The following is a 17,316-nucleotide window of genomic DNA, read 5'->3' as shown; positions in this document are numbered from 1 at the left end:
TAGTCAGTTAACTTCTGTGGTGCTCAGGTTTCCTTCCAGGGCCCTTTCCCACAGAGGTCAGGTTGTCTCAGGGTGGCCTCTTCGTACCTTGTTCATTATCACTGGACTTGAGGGACTCTTCAGACCAGCTTCTGTTGCTTTTGGCCTCTGCCCTTTTCCTGCCAGGTTTGTCTTCCGAGATGTTATTGCCTTGGGCAGTGGCCTCAGGCTGAGTGGCCTGGGTCAGTTCCTTCCTGCCCTGCCGGCCAGGTTTGCTCTCTGCTGCCAACACCTGCTGCTCCCACCGTTCTCTAAGGTGCAGCAAGTGGCGTTGTTTTTTAGGATGGAGCCCTGTTAATTCAATGCACACCTTCAGGTTGGTCAGCTCATTATAATGTGGGTCTTCTAAGTGGTTAGAGGAATTGTTTGTCATTTCCCTCTCAGGCCAGTCATCTAATGGAGAAATAACTACAAATTAATCAAAAAGTCCCCTGGGAGGGGGGAACAAACTGTCTTACGCATCACTAATGGGGTGGGGGAGGGGAGGGGTGTGGTTGCTGTCTCTGCTGGAGCTATCATCAAAGTCTTGGGAGGGGCCTATTTGTCTTTGGCCATCTTTTGGGCCAAAAAATCTTTCCTGCCTCTGGCTCTTGGGGGAGGGACATATGAGTGGGTTCCCCAGGGCTCTAGGGCAGGAAATATCCACTGCACCACCCCGTGACTTCCCAGGGGCGCCCTGTGGTGAGAGTGGGTCCACACGTGTCCACCTTTGGCAGCTAAACAGGCAACTGAAGCTGACCTAGCTCACCTTTGGAGACCCGTCTCCGCTTGGCTTTCAGCAGAGGGTCCTCTGGCAGCTCTTCTACAGTGGTCTCAGTGTGGGTACTGTCACCTGAGACTTTACGTTTTCTGTCCAGCTGGAGGGTGGGGCTGCTTGGTATATCTGCAGCTGTCTGCTCTGTGGGTGGCTCGCTTACGGGTTGCCTGTCCACAAAGTACTTCTCCACAGACAGGTCTTTGTCCTCCGGGGGTTCAAAGGGGTCATGTTTGTTTCCAGCACTATATTCACCTGAGGGAAAAGGGGGGACAGTAACACAGAAATGAAGGCTCAAAGGTCACCATGAGAAGGCAGGATTTGGGGAGCAGGCAGGCCCTCCATGTCCAACGTAATCTGCCACCAACAGGCCTTTCTGTGCAGACTGGGGGCCTCACACACTGGAAGCATAAACCTGTCAGAAACAGAATGTCCCACAGGAAGGGCAGCTGGAGACAATCAGCTAGTAACAGCAGACAGTGGGGCATGTATCACTCATAACTTTCTCTTTCCACTTTTTTAGAGTTGGGGCACAAACGAATCAAGGAGATGAGGCATCGACACTATCTTCTTTATAAAGCACACGATGAAAGAACTTCCCTCCTGCTACAGCCCAGCTACTCACTTTCAATGGTGCTCAGGTCCCCTCCAGGGCCCTTTCCTACAGAGAATGGGTGACCTCAAAGCAAGATCCAACCAAGCCAGGGCTGACCCTCTCCGGCAACATTGGCTGAGGTCATTATTTTGAAATAAAAGGAAGGCTGCTGTAACAAAGAGACCAAATATCCCCTAAATGTCATCTACAGAAGGGGTAACACTGATGCTCACATGGGCACTGGGGGAGTAGATGAAGGGAGAGGGAAGACAGAGAGTGTTAGGAGGCATGGAAGGTGGGAAAGCAAGAATACTGCTCAGACAAGTGTGGCATGCAAACAGAGTCAGGGACAATGTCAGAGAATTCAACCAGATCAGCACAAGTCCCACCGTCCTCTTTCTCACATCAGGGCGGGGGAGGGGGGAGGACAGGAGGGGGAAGGAGCCTATCACTGCAACTAAGGAGCTGCTCCCATTTTCGTCCCAGATGGAAATCCCTCAAGGCCAAGGCACCTCAGTGACACCATGTACATCCACAAGGATATAGTCACCCCACTGGCACTACTTCATGCCTTCCTTCCCGTGCAAACATCTAAGGATGTTCCAAAGACAACACACCACCCCTTTCACCGTCAGGTGTCTTTGCCACTCTAGGCCAGAACTTGCTACACTGCTCACTCCAACACTGCCTGTGCCATTTCTGCTCCTTCTGCTCAACCTGGCATCAACTTGTGGGCCTTTCCTTAAATCACCTCAGCCCAACATCTCTCCCTACTTTTGCTCTAGCCTAAGAAACAGCTCATCAACTGCTTTACAGCTTGCATTTTTTCCTAACACAGAAATAATTCCAAAACCATCATGGTGACGTTCAGGTGTTCCTTCAAAATGACCCTGTGCGTCACCAGGGGAAGGAGTTTAGTACTTTGGTAACACTGAGCTGAGTAAGCCACCATGTCCATTTCTTGATGAAATCATAAGCATAGTCCTTATAGACTGATCCCTTTCCCCAGTCCACTTCAAATATCACCTCCATTCTGACCAACCCTGCTGGTTCCCTGGTCAGCCTTCTCTTGGGGGCATTCCCAAAGCTGAGTAACAGTCAATTGTGGAGATAAGTGTTACCCTGGCCTTGGCTAGGCTGTGCTCTTAATGGTGGAAGGAGCCCAATCAACTCCTCTTCAAGGGCACCCCATAGGTGGGACAGAGGGGCCACGTGTACTCTTGCAAAGGATTGGTGGAGTTGCCCCAGCCATATGGGTCTTCCGTCATGGCAGCATTCCAACACAAAGCTGGCAGCAGCCAGAGGAAACCCACAGCTTGCCCAAATCTCTGGCCCGTGCAGAGAACGGCTGCAACTCTCGCTCTGGCTGCTCTGTGACCCTCTTAACCGTTCTGGCAATAACAGCGCCACTTTACAACTTGGCCCCCTTCAGTTGTAAAGTGGGAATATTACTGCAAGCCGCCTCCCGGGGTGGGCTTCATAAACAGGCCCAGCCGGCAAAGGGAGGCAAAGGGAAAGTCGGGAGAAATAGCTTTAACAAAAGGACACCAAGACTCTGAAACCAGCTGGAATTATAGGCCCCATATGTATGAAATTTAAGGATGTGAGCCCTCTTAGTTACACCATTTGACTTTTCTGATCCATTCAACCATCCCAGAAAGCCCTATGGGAGGGCTTTCTTAAGAACCGCCACGTGCAATTTTAAAATTAATTTGAAAGTGCACTCTCCCACCCCCCTTTTAAGTAGGAAAGATCGTTCAAACCAGGCGTTTGAAAGCAGAGGTGACTGGGTGACGACACATGCCTTCCAGGGTCACATCAGACAGCAGCTTGGCCTGTGTGGGGCCCCTCACAGAATGGGGCTATTTTGCCCTGCCACCTCTGTCCACACCTGAGATGGTCCCCAATCAAATTAAACATCTCTTCCACATTTCAGGTTTTATCTCCAGGTCTCACAGTCGCCTGAGTCTGTAACAGTCCTGACCCTGTCTAAACAGGCATCTTTCTCAGGGAGCCAGTTTTCCCCTTAAGTCTTCACTCTCACGGCAAACTTCCCTCCTAACAGGGAAATTAGATGGTATCTTCCCCCACCTGACCTTCTGCCACAGGGCCAGCCTTGCCCACCATAAAACACCACCTAAAAGACTTGTGATGACTTATTTCAGAGGCAGTGACTGGGGACCCTGTCTCTCTGCTCCTCGCTGAAAGAGAGCACCCCTGTAAGACGAGGCCTTCCACTCTCCTCCAGGCTTCCCATCTGGTAAAGTTGCCTGGGTGCAAAGGGTGCCCCTTCACCTTCCAGGATAAGGAGCTAGCTACACACACATGTGCCTTTCGCACTCAGCCAAGGATGGCACTTGCAGGCAGTCCACTCCTGCCTTGTCCCAGGGACCCTGCAATGAGATGTCTGTGGTTCCTCATCCTGAACTATGATCAGGAAGCCGCCATTAGTAAAATCGGCTTCACTGACATCACCCACCTACCTACCACCCACATAGTTCAGTTGCTTTTTTCCCCATTTAGTACAAGGATCTTTTCCCACTAGGTGTATCTACCCTCCCCCAAACCCCGAGCTTCTCAGGGCAAAGATTCTAATTCCCCTCAGTGACTCCAAGACCTCACTTAATGCCAGTAATAATCCTGAAGAACACCCACCCTAACTGCCCAAGATACATATGGCCACCAGCCATGGGGCAGAGACTCTAGGTCACATTCCTGCATACCAGAGTTGGATCACCTCCATGAGGATATCCCAACCACAACCCACAGGATTCTCCTTGAGGGCAAAGGAGATGGAGATAGATATATAGCATTCTAACTATCCTCCATCATTGCTACTTTAGGCCCTTCTACAAGTGGGAAGCCATGTGCCCTTGGTCACTTGATGTAAGCAGATGTGACTGTAGTGATGATGTTTGTGGTTTAACACTTGATCCCTGCAGTCTGGTCATATGACTCAGCACATACATCCCATAATTTATCATTGGTATGCCATAGCATTACTTCACAGAAGCATCGCCATGGCAACATTCACAACTCACCGTGGCAACAAAGCACCTTCACCACTGGTGAGCCATGCCCAGTGAACCCTAGACAAGGTGGTAGGGTTACCCATGATTGAAAGCCCCTCCTCTACACATAACTATAGTACTTGCAGCAAAGGCTAACCCACAGAAGAGACACGGGCAATCTCTGTTCTGGACTCAAAACTAGCTTACAAATACACAGGTGCCCAGCCAGAAGAGAAGTTTCCTGAGCTAAGAAGTTTTGTGAAGCCCTTTCACTCAGGCTTCCTCCAGTTCCTGCCTAGGCATTGCCCTTGAGCAGGTGCTGGGTCACCCCACCCAAATGGCCAGCAAGGGAGATGGTCACTCCACATTGGAGAAGAAATGAACCCATGCCTCATGTCCCTTCCTATCCTCAGAATGCCACTTATGATTCCTATTTATCAACATCCAAGCCTGACGAGTCTCTTGACTCATTTGTTGAACTTCTAAAATAAAAATTTCACTCAACCATCCCACTATCACAGAGAGTAAGTGAAAATCCTGGCCATTGTGTTTTCACATTCAAGTTAATTCACCTTTCTTAAGTGAGCCTCTCCTAACAAAATGCACCCACCATATTAGGCTCTGGAAGGTGTCCTGTACCCCCCTTTGTGACCCCTGCCCCTGGCTCCCACATGCTCAGAGCTCAGCTCTTAGCCACAATGACACTTATCACAAGAGAAATGGATAAGGAAACCAATGTGAAGCAGTGCCCAAGGCCATGCACACTCAAGACACAAGGGCCAAAAGGATAAGAAGGCCCATTAATCTGCAGCTGAATGATTCCAGACTCTTCTGTCCCCTATGAGAGGTGGCAGGAATGACAACAGGTCCTCTAGATTACTCCTCTTGACCAACCACAAGCCATAACTCCCCCCAAAACTGGGGATGGTCACCCACCTCCCCCCTTCATTGCCCCAATCTTTAAAATTGAACTTTTCACCACCCCCAAACCCTTTTCCTGCCCTCAGTGGTCATTTATGGCTCACTGGGCCATGTCCTGGGTTCTCTAGGAACAGAGTCCATTGCTTTGAGCTAGGACAAGTTTAGGAAAGGCCTTTCTGAATCATCCAAGGCTTGGGCCCTACTCCCCAATGGCCATACCGAATTCTCATTTGTAGGTTCAACAGAAAAGATAAGGGAAGACACAAACTTCTCTGGCAGGAAGGCTGAGGTTAGGCCACTGAGATGTGAAGTGCATGGGCCACCCTGGGTCTGGTCATATTACTGGAAAACCAGAGAAAGGGCAAGAAGATTTGAGGCTGGTAACTTCCCGTTCTCTGTCTGCAGTCTCCCTCATCATCCACCCAAAACAGAGACGGATTTTCCCTCAGAAGAAGTTTTCCCTCCTCAGAGGAGCACCTACCCATGAACTGCCCTTTCCCACTTCTACCAGGTCTTCCCAAGAAACTTCCCCCAAAGCTGGCATTCTGAGGCACCTCAGATGAGGAGAGCTGCATGCCTGGTGTGGGCATCAGCTAGAAAAGCTTTCTTTGCTGCTTTGCCCAAGAGCAGCCTGGACCTTCCATTTTCCCATATCAATCCCATGAGGTAAAAAAATAAGGACACCTTTACTTTAGGTACATTAAGAATTCCTGACATTCAAGTAAGGCCACCTATGACTATCAACAGAAACTCCATTCTTCTGGACTAACGTAGAACAAATTGATACTGGTTTGGCCTAATCAGAACTCTGGCCACAGGCTGCTGTCTGACCTCAAGGATGAGCTGGGGGATGAGGAAGAGGTTGCACTCTAGGCAGTGAGAAGCATGCTCTCCTGACCACGAATTCTCCCCAACTCTATCAGGCACGGATAAATGAACTAAGTGTGCATGGAATGGCAAACCTATGATATCCAATGGCACAGAGCTCACAACCACACCCATGATCCCAGACTGTCTTGTCTCAGGAGGATTTTGTACCCACTCTCTCAAGTGTTCACCCAAATGCCATAATTCACCATTACCAACAATGTTTCTGAGGGCTGGAGTGGGCTTCATGCCTCAAGCATGCACATTTAAGAAATGAGAAAGACTTCTCCATGTGCTGCCAACACATCAGGCAGGGAAGTCTCATGAGGAAATCCCAGTCTACCATAGCAGGGGACCCGCTGTTGGGACTAAAGAATGACTTAAGGAAAGCACAAGCTTTTTCTCCACATTTTGTCTCCAAAATATAATACTCCTTCTGTCCAGTGGGAATAACCTCTTCATTTATACAGTGCCCTTCAATTGTATTGACTCCCAATGATGACAAACAAACCTGCCACAGAAAATAATTATGCTCATCTTTACGGCGCCTTCATCATCCTTCATGCCATTTCAACAAAACCTCTGCCTTTGGAAGGAAAATACAAGTACTCTCCATTCCAGACCAAACTGTCATTGTAGCAGGTGGGAACCACCTCTTGCAAGTGTCATTCTACTGCTACCAAAAAACAAACACAAAAACAAAACACCCATATCCAGCCCTGATCAGCTGGGTGATGCCCCGCAAAGTGGAGGTCACTGGTTCGATTTCTGGTCAGAGCACATGCCTAGGTTTGGGGTTTAGTCCTCTGTTGGGGCGCGTAAGACAGGCAACTAATCAATGTTCCTCTCCTTTCTTTTTTCCTCCCTCCCCCCTAAAATATAAACAAATATATAAAAATTAGAAATAAAACATATCTGTACCTGGTACAAAATAGAACATAGATGTGCTAAACTTAAAGTCTCCTGCTGCCATTCCTCTAACTACAGCAAGAGTGCTTCCCTGAAAAAGGAGATATGTCCCAGGAAATAATCTTTCCTAAGTGCCTCATTCCTTGATGCCACAATGTTCAAAAGGACAATCAGGCCCTCCTTCCACGTATGGCAAGAGTGGTCTGTCCCTCCAAGCAGCTGCCAAGTGGACATCAGGCCATAGTAAGTGAATTGCTTCCTCTCGCCTCTCTCAGGTCTGGTATAGTTGTCCTGTTTTCACCAACATGGTACTACACACAAGCCTCTAGGGGTTTACTTACATCTCTCACTGTCATTCTCGTTGGCAATGGCCTCCTCCAGGGTGACCGACTTTGGCTTTTTGTCCTGATTTCCTTTCAAGGTTTCCCACTCGGCAGGGCTGAATTTGCACACCTCGGAGTCTTTGGTTGTTGGGTGGCCACCTTCTCTCTCTTTCATCTCCAACTCTGAGAAGCGCATCATTGCACGCTAGAAAGAGAACGAAGATGGAAAAAAAACACAACACCTTACCATAAGCTATTTCATTTGCCTTACCTTAAAGGAAAGTATTTTCAAAGAAAAGTTTGCCCAAAACCAACCACAATTTATGATACAACTGAGACATTTTAAAATTTAACAGATAAAAATTTAAGAGTTATCTATATGTAAGTAGTCACACATTCTTAATTCATAAAAGTCATATATGTATAGATACATATGCGGTGTGTATGTATAGCCATACATACACTATTGCATAGAGACAGACATTCTCTTTTGAAGGTAAACAAAACAAAAACACAACGCAAAGAAAACAAAACAAAAACACAACAGAAAAGAAAACAAAGTGCACAATGAATAAAGACGACCATGGCCCACAAACTTCCCTTTGTATATTTGGAAATGAAATTTAACTCAAAAGGTTTATGTAAGATTCTAGTAATAAAAATTTGAAGAACTGACCTCACAGTAAGCAGCGGGTAGACATAAAATACTGTCCTCTTGTAATCCTTCCATCTATGTAATTAAAATGGGCACTCAATGGATCATTTAGATAACTTCATCCATTTTTATAAGCATAAACTAAATCTTTTTTTCTTAACATTGCAAAACAATTTGGCTTTATTTATCTTTTAATTAAAATTAAAATATCTTAAGGAAATTCCTATACAACATCTATCATTCACTAGCAATTTAAATACATACTCTATCCCTTTAAGCGAGCTTTTATTTTTTGGTGAAAAAAAATTGCACGAATCCCACAGACATGCGGCTGCTACACACCTCCACCAAGTATCATGTAAGGCATCCTAAGCAGCACTTCTAGGTATATTTGTTAACGTACAGTAATGGCAGAGAAATTAAAGCAATTGATAGGTAAACGTCATGCAGTCTTTAGGTAGCCTTCAAAATAGTTAAAACTTCCTTTATTAGCATTTGAATGGAGTTCTCTTAAAATGTACAAAATAACTTAAAATAACCAGACACACAAACCTCCTAAGTGCTACCATTCATGTCCCCTTACTGGCCACATTTCATACATTTAAATTACCATAAGCTTCATTAACCAAATCTGTCCAGTGTCCTGACCTACCATAATCCCTCAGTCCTCTTTACACATTAAAAAAAAACTGACAACTAGAAAATTACTGAAATTCAGGTGTGGGGCTCACCTGCAATGCCCGCTGCTCCCGGCTGAGCTGACTGGAATCTGCGTACAGTTCAGTAGTGACACACTTGAATCTGTCACCCACATAACCAGCAGAGTTGGCGATTCTCTTTGCCAGCTTAGATGGCTTCGGTTTCAGCACTTTGCCATCATTTGATTCTGCCTCATCAGCTCCATCTTTGGTATAGGTGGGGGTGACATCCACACTTGGTGGGGCACCACTCACACAAAATGGTTTGGGATCCTCTTGGGTTTTACCAAAAGTTACAGCAGGGCCATCGTTCCCTAGTGTTGGCTCCAGGAATGGAGTAGACACCTGCATCCCCAGGTTCTCCTTGTTGGTTCCTGCTGGAACATTCTCCTTACTTAAAGTGAAGATTGACTGGCCCGGAGCCTGTTTGAAATTATAGGCTTCGTGGAAGTCACTGATGCGCCCCAATTCCTCTCTCAGGGCAATGAAATCACGGTGTGGCTGCAGGGCCTGGTCAGTTGGGGCCTTGCTGGGCTCAGCGGTCTGGCCAACACTCTCGGTTGCAAAGCCAGGTTTTGGCATGTTTGTGTCAGTTTTAGCATCTGACTCCTCCCGCAGAAGATCTACATAGACAAGCTTGTCGCTTTTGGTGACAGTTTTCCCTTGACTCCAGCTGGGGCTGGGCTTTAGGTTCTTGTCAGTGGGAACATCCGGATGTAACTTGGTGTTGCTAGCTTCCAACATCTCGGAAAAGCGGTTCCGGAGGGTTGAATCCTCATAACGGGTTCTCTCATGGGACCTGGACCTCTTCTCTGGCTTTTCCTCTTTTGTGATCTCTATGGGTGCATGAGGTATCAACATGGGATGCACCATGCCCAATCCCAGCGCATCTTGGTAGGTCACAAACTCCGGCCGGCCAGTAGGCAGCCCATAGGGCAGTCCAGGTTTTGGGGCTAGGTGCCCAGGAAAGAGACTGCCATTGGGCAACAGAACTGGGTGAGGGTAGACAGGCCCCTTGCCATGTAAGGATAGGGGACTTATAGCAATGCCCTCAGGTGCTGGGTAAGGGAGGTAACTCCTGGGGTAGGGAATTGGTGGGGACCTGAACGCCTCATTTGGAGAGAGAAATATTGAGCTTGGCGGGAGGCCATTCTCGCTTGCTTTGAAGCTCGGTTCTGGGTTGCTGGCTTTGGCGCTCTTGCTGCTGGTGCCACCGCTGTGCTTGGCAGGCGTGGTCGGAGGCTGGCCCACATGCTGAATGACGGATGGTGTGGTGTCCACAGAGCTCCTGCTAGTCTTGCTGCCATCTGCACTGGCATTAGGGGCTGGTGACGCAGAGGCTGGACGGCCTGCACTGGACACTGCCCCCGAAACATTAGTGACCACAGCATCTGTGCCGCCCATGCGAGGACATGAAGAACTCCGCTGCTGTGGTATTGCCCAGTCCAAAGCCTTATTTTTCAGCGGCATGCCCTTGCCATTGTTCTCTTCATTGGGACTTGGCCCGGGCACTACCCAGGACGAGGGAGCTGTGCTAATGATTTCAGATCTATAGATAGCACAGCCATTTCCTGGAGGAGATAAGGTTTCTTTTGGAATCTCACTTCCAGAGAGCACTAAGCCACTTCCAGCTCTGCTGTGAACCAGGACCGTGGGAGCCATCTTTTTCATGTGCTCAGCTTTGGAAGCATCTACATCCACCACTTTAGAAGACAAGTCCAGTGGCTTATCAGTGACATCTTTGGTAATCGTCTGCTTCTCCAAGAGAGGAGGTGAGCCGCCATCTTTCCTGTCCTGACCTGCTGTTTTCCGAGTGTGCCCGGGAACTGGCTGGGCACTTTCAGTCCCTTCTGGAGTCTTAGGGTACTTGCTGTTGGAGAGCCTAGCCACGGGGAACTCACTGCTGACTGTCATGTATGGCTTCGACAGGGTGACGGAAGGCGAGGTGGAGATCCTGGCATAATGCTTGTGGAAATCAGAGTAGGTGTCTGCAGTGGGCTGGGAGGGAAGGTGGACTCGAGGTGAAGGCCGAGGCGAGGGGGGTAACAGGAGAGCTGCATCCCCTGGCAGGCCACTAGTGACCGGCTTGGCAGAGGGCATTCTAGGCTGTTTACTGTTATGGATGTGGGGATAGGTGTGGGAATCGACAGGGTTCCCAGGACTGACACCCATCTTCCAGGGCAAGCTTTTGTCTGCGCAGTGGACCAGAGGTGGGATGGCTGGGGAGGCCGAAGGCGTAGAGAGCCTCATTGGTGAAGCCAGGGACGACGGGATGTGGGGACTGACATAGTGAGGTGGCGGCAAGTACAGAAAGCGCTCCCCATTGGTGCAGACTGGAGAATACAGTGGCTGGGCCAGGCTGTAAGACTGCTGAGGTAGCAAGGCCTTGTACATGTTCAGAGAATACTTATTTGGCGACTCAAGGAAAGGGTAGATGGCTGGCGTGGCACCCTCCATGTAAGGATTGACCCAGGGCAGCCGCAGGTAACTAGCACCATTGATGTTGAGAGGGCTCTGTTTGTCACTGGCAGGCCTGTCCAAGCCCAATGTTTCTGCTGTGGGTACAGCACTTTTTTGTATTCCAGGTGGCGTTTTGTATATAGCACTGAAGCCATTTGGGGGTTTTCCAGCGACAGTGGAGGCCTCCACTGTTTCAGGTGTATTAGGTTTGAACTGTACCTCTGGGTTTCTTTCAGAAGAAAACCCAAGACCACCTAGAGTGCTCGTGGCAGTCTCGCGACCTTTCTCTGAGCCCAGTCCACACAAACTAGAATAGACGATGTTGCCTGGGACACGCAACCCTTCCCGAATCAGGCCAGTGCGGTCCATGCTCAGTGCTGTCAGGCCATCAATCCGATGGGCCGCAGTCGCATCCACCTTTGCAGAAGAACATGGATGTTACTTAGGACATTCCTTCAGAGCAGCCTGGCCCACGCTTAAGAGAAACTACAAACTAGCTCAATAATGACATCAGCCTCAACATCTGAGCAGAAAGGGTTAAGAAGGAAAGGATTCACAGGGTCTCTGGTCTCCTCCCCGCTCCCCCAAAACCCTTTGCTGCCAGTTCAGCTAGTATCCTGAAAGCCCAGAAAATGTTGATCCCTTTAGACTTGAGACCCATACATTAATTCAGTCATCTATTAACTCTGGAAAATTCACCTCAGAAAAAAAACTTTGTAGCAACTGAAACACACCAACTACCCTCACAGTGTGCACACCTCGCACTAACCCTCCCTGGGCCTGTTGGATTGGGGGGGGGGGCAGTGTTCACTGGGTGTTTCCTGGATGTTATTTAACATAACAAGAAAAAATCTTCAGTGGGACAGGAGGAATGGAGGACTTTAGCTGTCTCATTTCTAAATCAATAAAGAGACCACAGGTCAAACTGGGGCTGCATCTTTTGATTTAAGGTTCTGTGTTACATATATTACTGGAAAGGTAAGCCTTGGAGGCTGGAAATGTAACCAGCTGGGAGTGCTGATGTGGCATGCAGCTTAGAGAAGAAAAGGCAGGATATATCCCACCACTCACTAAAGGATGTGGACAAGGACCTGAGGTGGGAAGAGCTTAGGTGAGGGCCTTGTCCTGCAGCAGACAGGTTTCTACTCAGCCCTGCCCTGAAACAACCTGCTCCTCTCCTCCCCCAAAAGCCCTTTAATGGTATGCAAATTAATGTACGATTGATTACAGATCACGGAGATTCAGATAGCACATCAACAGAAGCCATTAATCTCTTACCACGTTGTGGTTCAAGGGATTTTCTTCCCTTAGTTCCAGTCTGGCCTTTGAAGCGTCACCATCATTTACAGGAATTTTCCTATTTAAAAGGACACACCAACTTCATGAAAGCATTCCTCACTTAATCCATCTTTCATAGATCGCCCCCAGAAAAAGATCAGTTTCTAATAACTCCACTTTTTTTCAACTGCCCTTAAAAAAAAAAATTCCCTCCCCAATGGCCCATATTGAAAGCTGCCCCCAAATGGTGACTTAACTGGACTTGGAAAAACAAAGGCAGGACAACAGGAATGTGAGATCACAAATATGACCCAAGGTGGGTAAGCCTGAAATCAAGCACAACCATTCCTCCAGCACAGTTTTTTCTCCAGAGAAGCCAAGTAAGCCAATTTGGTCTCTGCTATCCTAGACAACCCTTAGAAGCTCTACCTGAAGACAGACGTTAAGTAATACAATGGCCAAAGACCAAAGTGGGAGACAAAGGACTGGAGTGTACTGGTTGGTCACATCAACCACTTCTGTGTTACACACAAGGTCAGGCTTTCAAAACTTTTCCCCAAAGTTAGGTACCATGTCCTCTGAAACACGTTTCCATGGTGATAACAAAGCCATATTTGACTGCCTTTATCAAAATGATAAGGGATACACACTAATATACAAATGTCAGCTGCTCCAGGCTCCAGAGGAAGCCGCACATCTGTGCCAGGCTGCTGCGGCTGCCCTGGGACTTGTTATCAGAGAGCATCGATAAAGAAAGCGCCTGGTGCCAACTTCCAAATCCCCAGGATAAAATCACTGACAAGCAGCAGAGGAAAGCTTCATCACTACCCCGAAAACCAGCTTCAATCATCTACTTCTTAGATGCCTCTATCCCACCCCCCCAAAATTACTGATCAGGAAGCGTAACAGAGTTGTCAGGTGACTGAAACCATGAGCCAATGGCCTTGCAGAATGTGCGGCAGAGGATGCCTAGAAACCCTGGGCTTAAATGAAGTAAAGGGTGGCTATCTCCCCAGTTATTACTGAGCAAACTATTTGTTTTAAAAGCACATCGAATGCCGATCCACCTGGGCCCGCACTCCTGACATTTAGAGTTAAAGCAGCGTATAGACTGGGATTAATTCTCTTTCATAAATATGAAATAATAAATTAAGGACGAAAGTGCACTGAAAGGCCGCTTTAGGGGCTAATCTTTTAAAGGGCGGCAATGCTTCGCTGAGCTGGGTTGCCTGTTAAAAGTGTAAATCAAGGACCGCCAGCAAAGCAGGAGATCTTTCTCCCCACCCCTTTTGGGCCCACTCTGGCTGTGAGAAAATGGGGGGGGGGCGGGCTTCAGTTCTGCTCAGGGGCAGGGCGAAGAGACCTGCACGCTCTCCGGGGGTCTCTGCCAGACAGGCACACTCACCTGTCTTCGTTGATCCCACACATGCGGACCCTTTCACTGTTCATCCAGCTGTGAACGTTCCCATACAGGGGGGTTGCTGAAAGCATGTCGTCTTCTTGGATGGCAGCTTTTCTTCAAGCGTCTAGTCTGTTTAAAACAAAACAAAACAAAACAAAACAAAATCCCAGGAGGTTGACTAAAGAAGAGCCAAACAGGAAAAGAGAGAAGACCTCTTTCTAGGCAATCCATACCGAACGCAATTTCTCCACAATGCATACAGAACACAGACTCGGAAAGGCAGACTGTGCTCAATGTTCTACAGATGGCCAGGAGGGTAGGCACACACCTGACCCAAAGGTCCAGGAGGGGAGAGGGTTAAAGCGCTGCCCCCACACCATCCAAAGTGTAGCCACCCCATGCCCACTGGCCAGCCTCTTTTCCTTGTTCCCAGCCTTTGTAGAACACATCTGAAAGGAACGGTGCTGGATGCCAGGAAGCCATGCACTGGTTCTTCTTGGGGCTGAAAGGATCAGGGCAGGTGCAAGACACAACAGTCGGGTGTGGCCCACACCACCAACAGTTTCTACCGCCTTGGTGTGTGCAACTTACAGCCTGAGGGTTAAAAAGAGTCAGGTGGGCTAGTGATCCACTCCACTCCAACCCTAGATTAGATTAAGCACCAAACTCGGGTGGTATGGCCTGGGAACTGCAGAGGGAGGCAGCTGAGTAATTCAGTGTCGCCTGCTTGCTGTGGGACAAGAAATCATTAGCGGGCACAGGAGCCTTAGCAGCCAAGGCTGCTGAGCTGCAAGCCGCTGGCACACTGGGAGCAGCCAAAAGCCACCCATTTTCCACCTACCAGTAGGGGGAGGCTGCCAGATAGAGGAGGGGACAGCACCTCTCCCCACCCCCACTTCCTTACCTTCTCTGCCCACCTCCCCCACCCAAGGCACATTCTAGTTTGCTGCCTGAGTGAAGGGTCAGGACAAGCTGCATTTTATTAACAGGATTATCACGGCGCGTGATTTATCCTCGTGCAGGATTTTAATTGCTCTTTGGAGGTTGAGCCGTTTCTTTTGACTGCGCTTCAGCCCATATCCTGCTGTTAAATGCTGGGTTAATAAGTAGGGGAGCCTTTAATGCCTGGGACCGATGGCCCTGGGCAATTCCCTGATCACAATCACATCGCCAGCTCCCTTGTCCAGACTGGCCACGGCATCTTTACCGGAGACCCAGACCCAAACCCGAGTGTGGAATCATTGGCGTGAAGATTATCAGGGGAACTTTTCTTTCTCCTCCTCCCTCACATACCCACCCACACAGTTTCCGAAAGCCCAAATGTTCCCTAAGTCGACACATTTCCTTTGTTAGCAGGAAAAAATATGCAAATGATCGGTTTTTACACTTTAGCACACGGAGCAGGAGCCTGCAAGGTCGGTTGCCTGGGTTGGAGGCACCAGGTCTGGGATCTTTTACCTGAGAGTCCAGAGTCACAGAGGGTGGTGATGGGGGAGTACCTGGGAAACCTGAATCCAAAATCTAGGCTGTTCTTGGACATTTCTTTGTCCTAACTAGGCCTTTTGTCCACCAGCATCCCCCATCAGACCCTAGACATAGTATACCGGCTGTTAAGCAAGAGCCACCAGCACAGCCACACCACGCAGTCAGAGCTCAACAATGAGGCTAGAGAAGGAAAGAGGCAGACATCTGCAGAGTGTGGCAGGCCTGATGGGATTCTGAAGGAGCTATTTCTCTAGGAAGCATCTTTCTTCAGACTGGGGTGTTCCCAATGAGCGAGCCACACCACCCCCCCAAAAAGACTCCTCGGGTGTTGAGGAAGGGTGTTCTGTGGAGGCTCGTGGGCTTTTTGTCCATCTTTCAAATCTACAAATCAGGATGGGGGGAAGGCCATCACTTGTGTTGGAACAACCACAAGGCACATCCAAGGGAGTCTCCCCTCCCTAACCTCTGTGGCCCCATCTAATAAAAGGAAGGCATTCTGAGTGGCCTAATGTAGAAAGTGTAGCAACATTCCTTGGTTCAAGTGTCCTGGTCATTGGCTGTGGCAATGGGACTATACCATACCACCCCCTCCACATGTGCCATAATGAAATGCAGAAATTACATAAGGAGCAAAAGGGTCACTGCATCCAACCCCAAAGAAAAGGATGAGGGAAGAAAGTGTGCCTAGGAAACCTCAATCTCCTGTCTCCTGGTGTCCTAGTCTTCCAAAATCGGCCTCCCCTTAAACAAGCCGCTTCCTACACACCTCCTTTAGTAGTCACTTTGTGACAAGGACCTCCCAACACCTGACTGAGGAAAGAGGAAGGAAGAGTGCTGCCTCAATCATCCTACTGAGTTCCCTTCCTTTGAAAGGGCTTTCCCTTAGAGAGACAGCCTGGACTTAGCAGAAAGGTGAATATAGTTAAGAGACATCTGGAACCACTGGGTGCTTTCAAAGCTTCTCCCCCATTCCAGGGCTCGTCCTGTGGGGTTTTCAATATTAATGCTGCACAGATAAATGACACCAGGTGTCATAATGAAGTGTTCTCACATGCACAGGGTCAGATGGAGTGTTGAGGCCCAGAGCACACAGGATTCACTATCATCTGTATGTGTGTGTTTGGGGGTGGGGGAGGCAGGGGGATGGGCAGGGCTGAACATGAAGAAGCAAAATGTGGGGGGGGTACATTGTTGGATCCTGTTCACACACAGACACACACACACACACACACAATCTTTAGCTGCCCCATGAACTTTTTGTGAACTGTTTAAAAGTGGAGGTCTGTTGAACAAACAGCGGCGCCACTGCCAGCCATAATTTCATTGCAACAAGCTAAAGACTTTTAACTCTTCAGGTTCCTGGCCAAAGATGGAGCTGAGTAGAAAGGGCCAATGAACAATGACAGTCACTGGCAGGAGGCCCTTCTCCAGGGTGACAAACAAGAACAGCCCAACTCCCTGGCAGGAACATCCTCAGCAAAGGCCATACTATGTACACCCTGCCATTACTGAAGAATGGGACCTTCCCTCCCCCATCCCTCTGGGATGTATTACTAAGGGGACATTGGGACTAAGAAACCAAAAGAGACTGAGAGGCAGAGATCCAGAGACTCACCCACTCCACTTCGAGAAGTGGCTGTTAAAATAGTTGGGACCTTTTTTTTTAACCTCTAAAGGGAAGTGCTTCAAAACTGGCATCGCTGACCCTTGGCTGTGGGACATGGTGGAGAGGGCAACGATATGATTTGGATGACAAACAGGGCAATCACTTTGTTGCTATATGTAAGAGGTTCATTTGCCCTTATTTCTCAACCCCCCCCCCTTCTTCCACAGGCAGGCTATGCTTCTTGAAGTGCCAAGATGTGTGAAGTCACTCATGAAAAGCACTTTGCAAGCACCAACCTGTTTGCGGTGTGAGC

General features: G+C 48.6%; 1 protein-coding gene across 8 annotated transcripts in view; it reads right to left on the bottom strand.

The window, feature by feature from the left end:
* Positions 1-17,316, bottom strand: part of BCOR (BCL6 corepressor) — a 44,818-nt gene that overhangs the window by 10,585 nt on the left and 16,917 nt on the right. For 5 of the 8 annotated variants that reach the window (XM_045187526.2, XM_053917141.1, XM_053917140.1 and 2 more), the window contains exons 2-8: positions 13,916-14,041; positions 12,511-12,589; positions 8,806-11,649; positions 8,096-8,149; positions 7,438-7,624; positions 788-1,048; positions 88-432 (exon numbers count right to left, since the gene is read on the bottom strand). In XM_045187526.2, the coding sequence (XP_045043461.2) occupies positions 88-432; positions 788-1,048; positions 7,438-7,624; positions 8,096-8,149; positions 8,806-11,649; positions 12,511-12,589; positions 13,916-14,001 (3,856 nt within the window). In that variant the 5' untranslated portion in view covers positions 14,002-14,041. The remainder of the gene's footprint in view (positions 1-87; positions 433-787; positions 1,049-7,437; positions 7,625-8,095; positions 8,150-8,805; positions 11,650-12,510; positions 12,590-13,915; positions 14,042-17,316) is intronic. The other 3 variants (XM_024579961.4, XM_045187527.3, XM_045187528.3) reach the window with 3 other exon arrangements.

The sequence above is a fragment of the Desmodus rotundus genome, chromosome X, assembly GCF_022682495.2.
Source record: "Desmodus rotundus isolate HL8 chromosome X, HLdesRot8A.1, whole genome shotgun sequence".
In the NCBI taxonomy this organism is placed as follows: domain Eukaryota; kingdom Metazoa; phylum Chordata; class Mammalia; order Chiroptera; family Phyllostomidae; genus Desmodus; species Desmodus rotundus.
The sequence above is the reverse complement of the archived record's forward strand: the minus strand, read 5'-3'. Positions and strand labels throughout refer to the sequence as shown.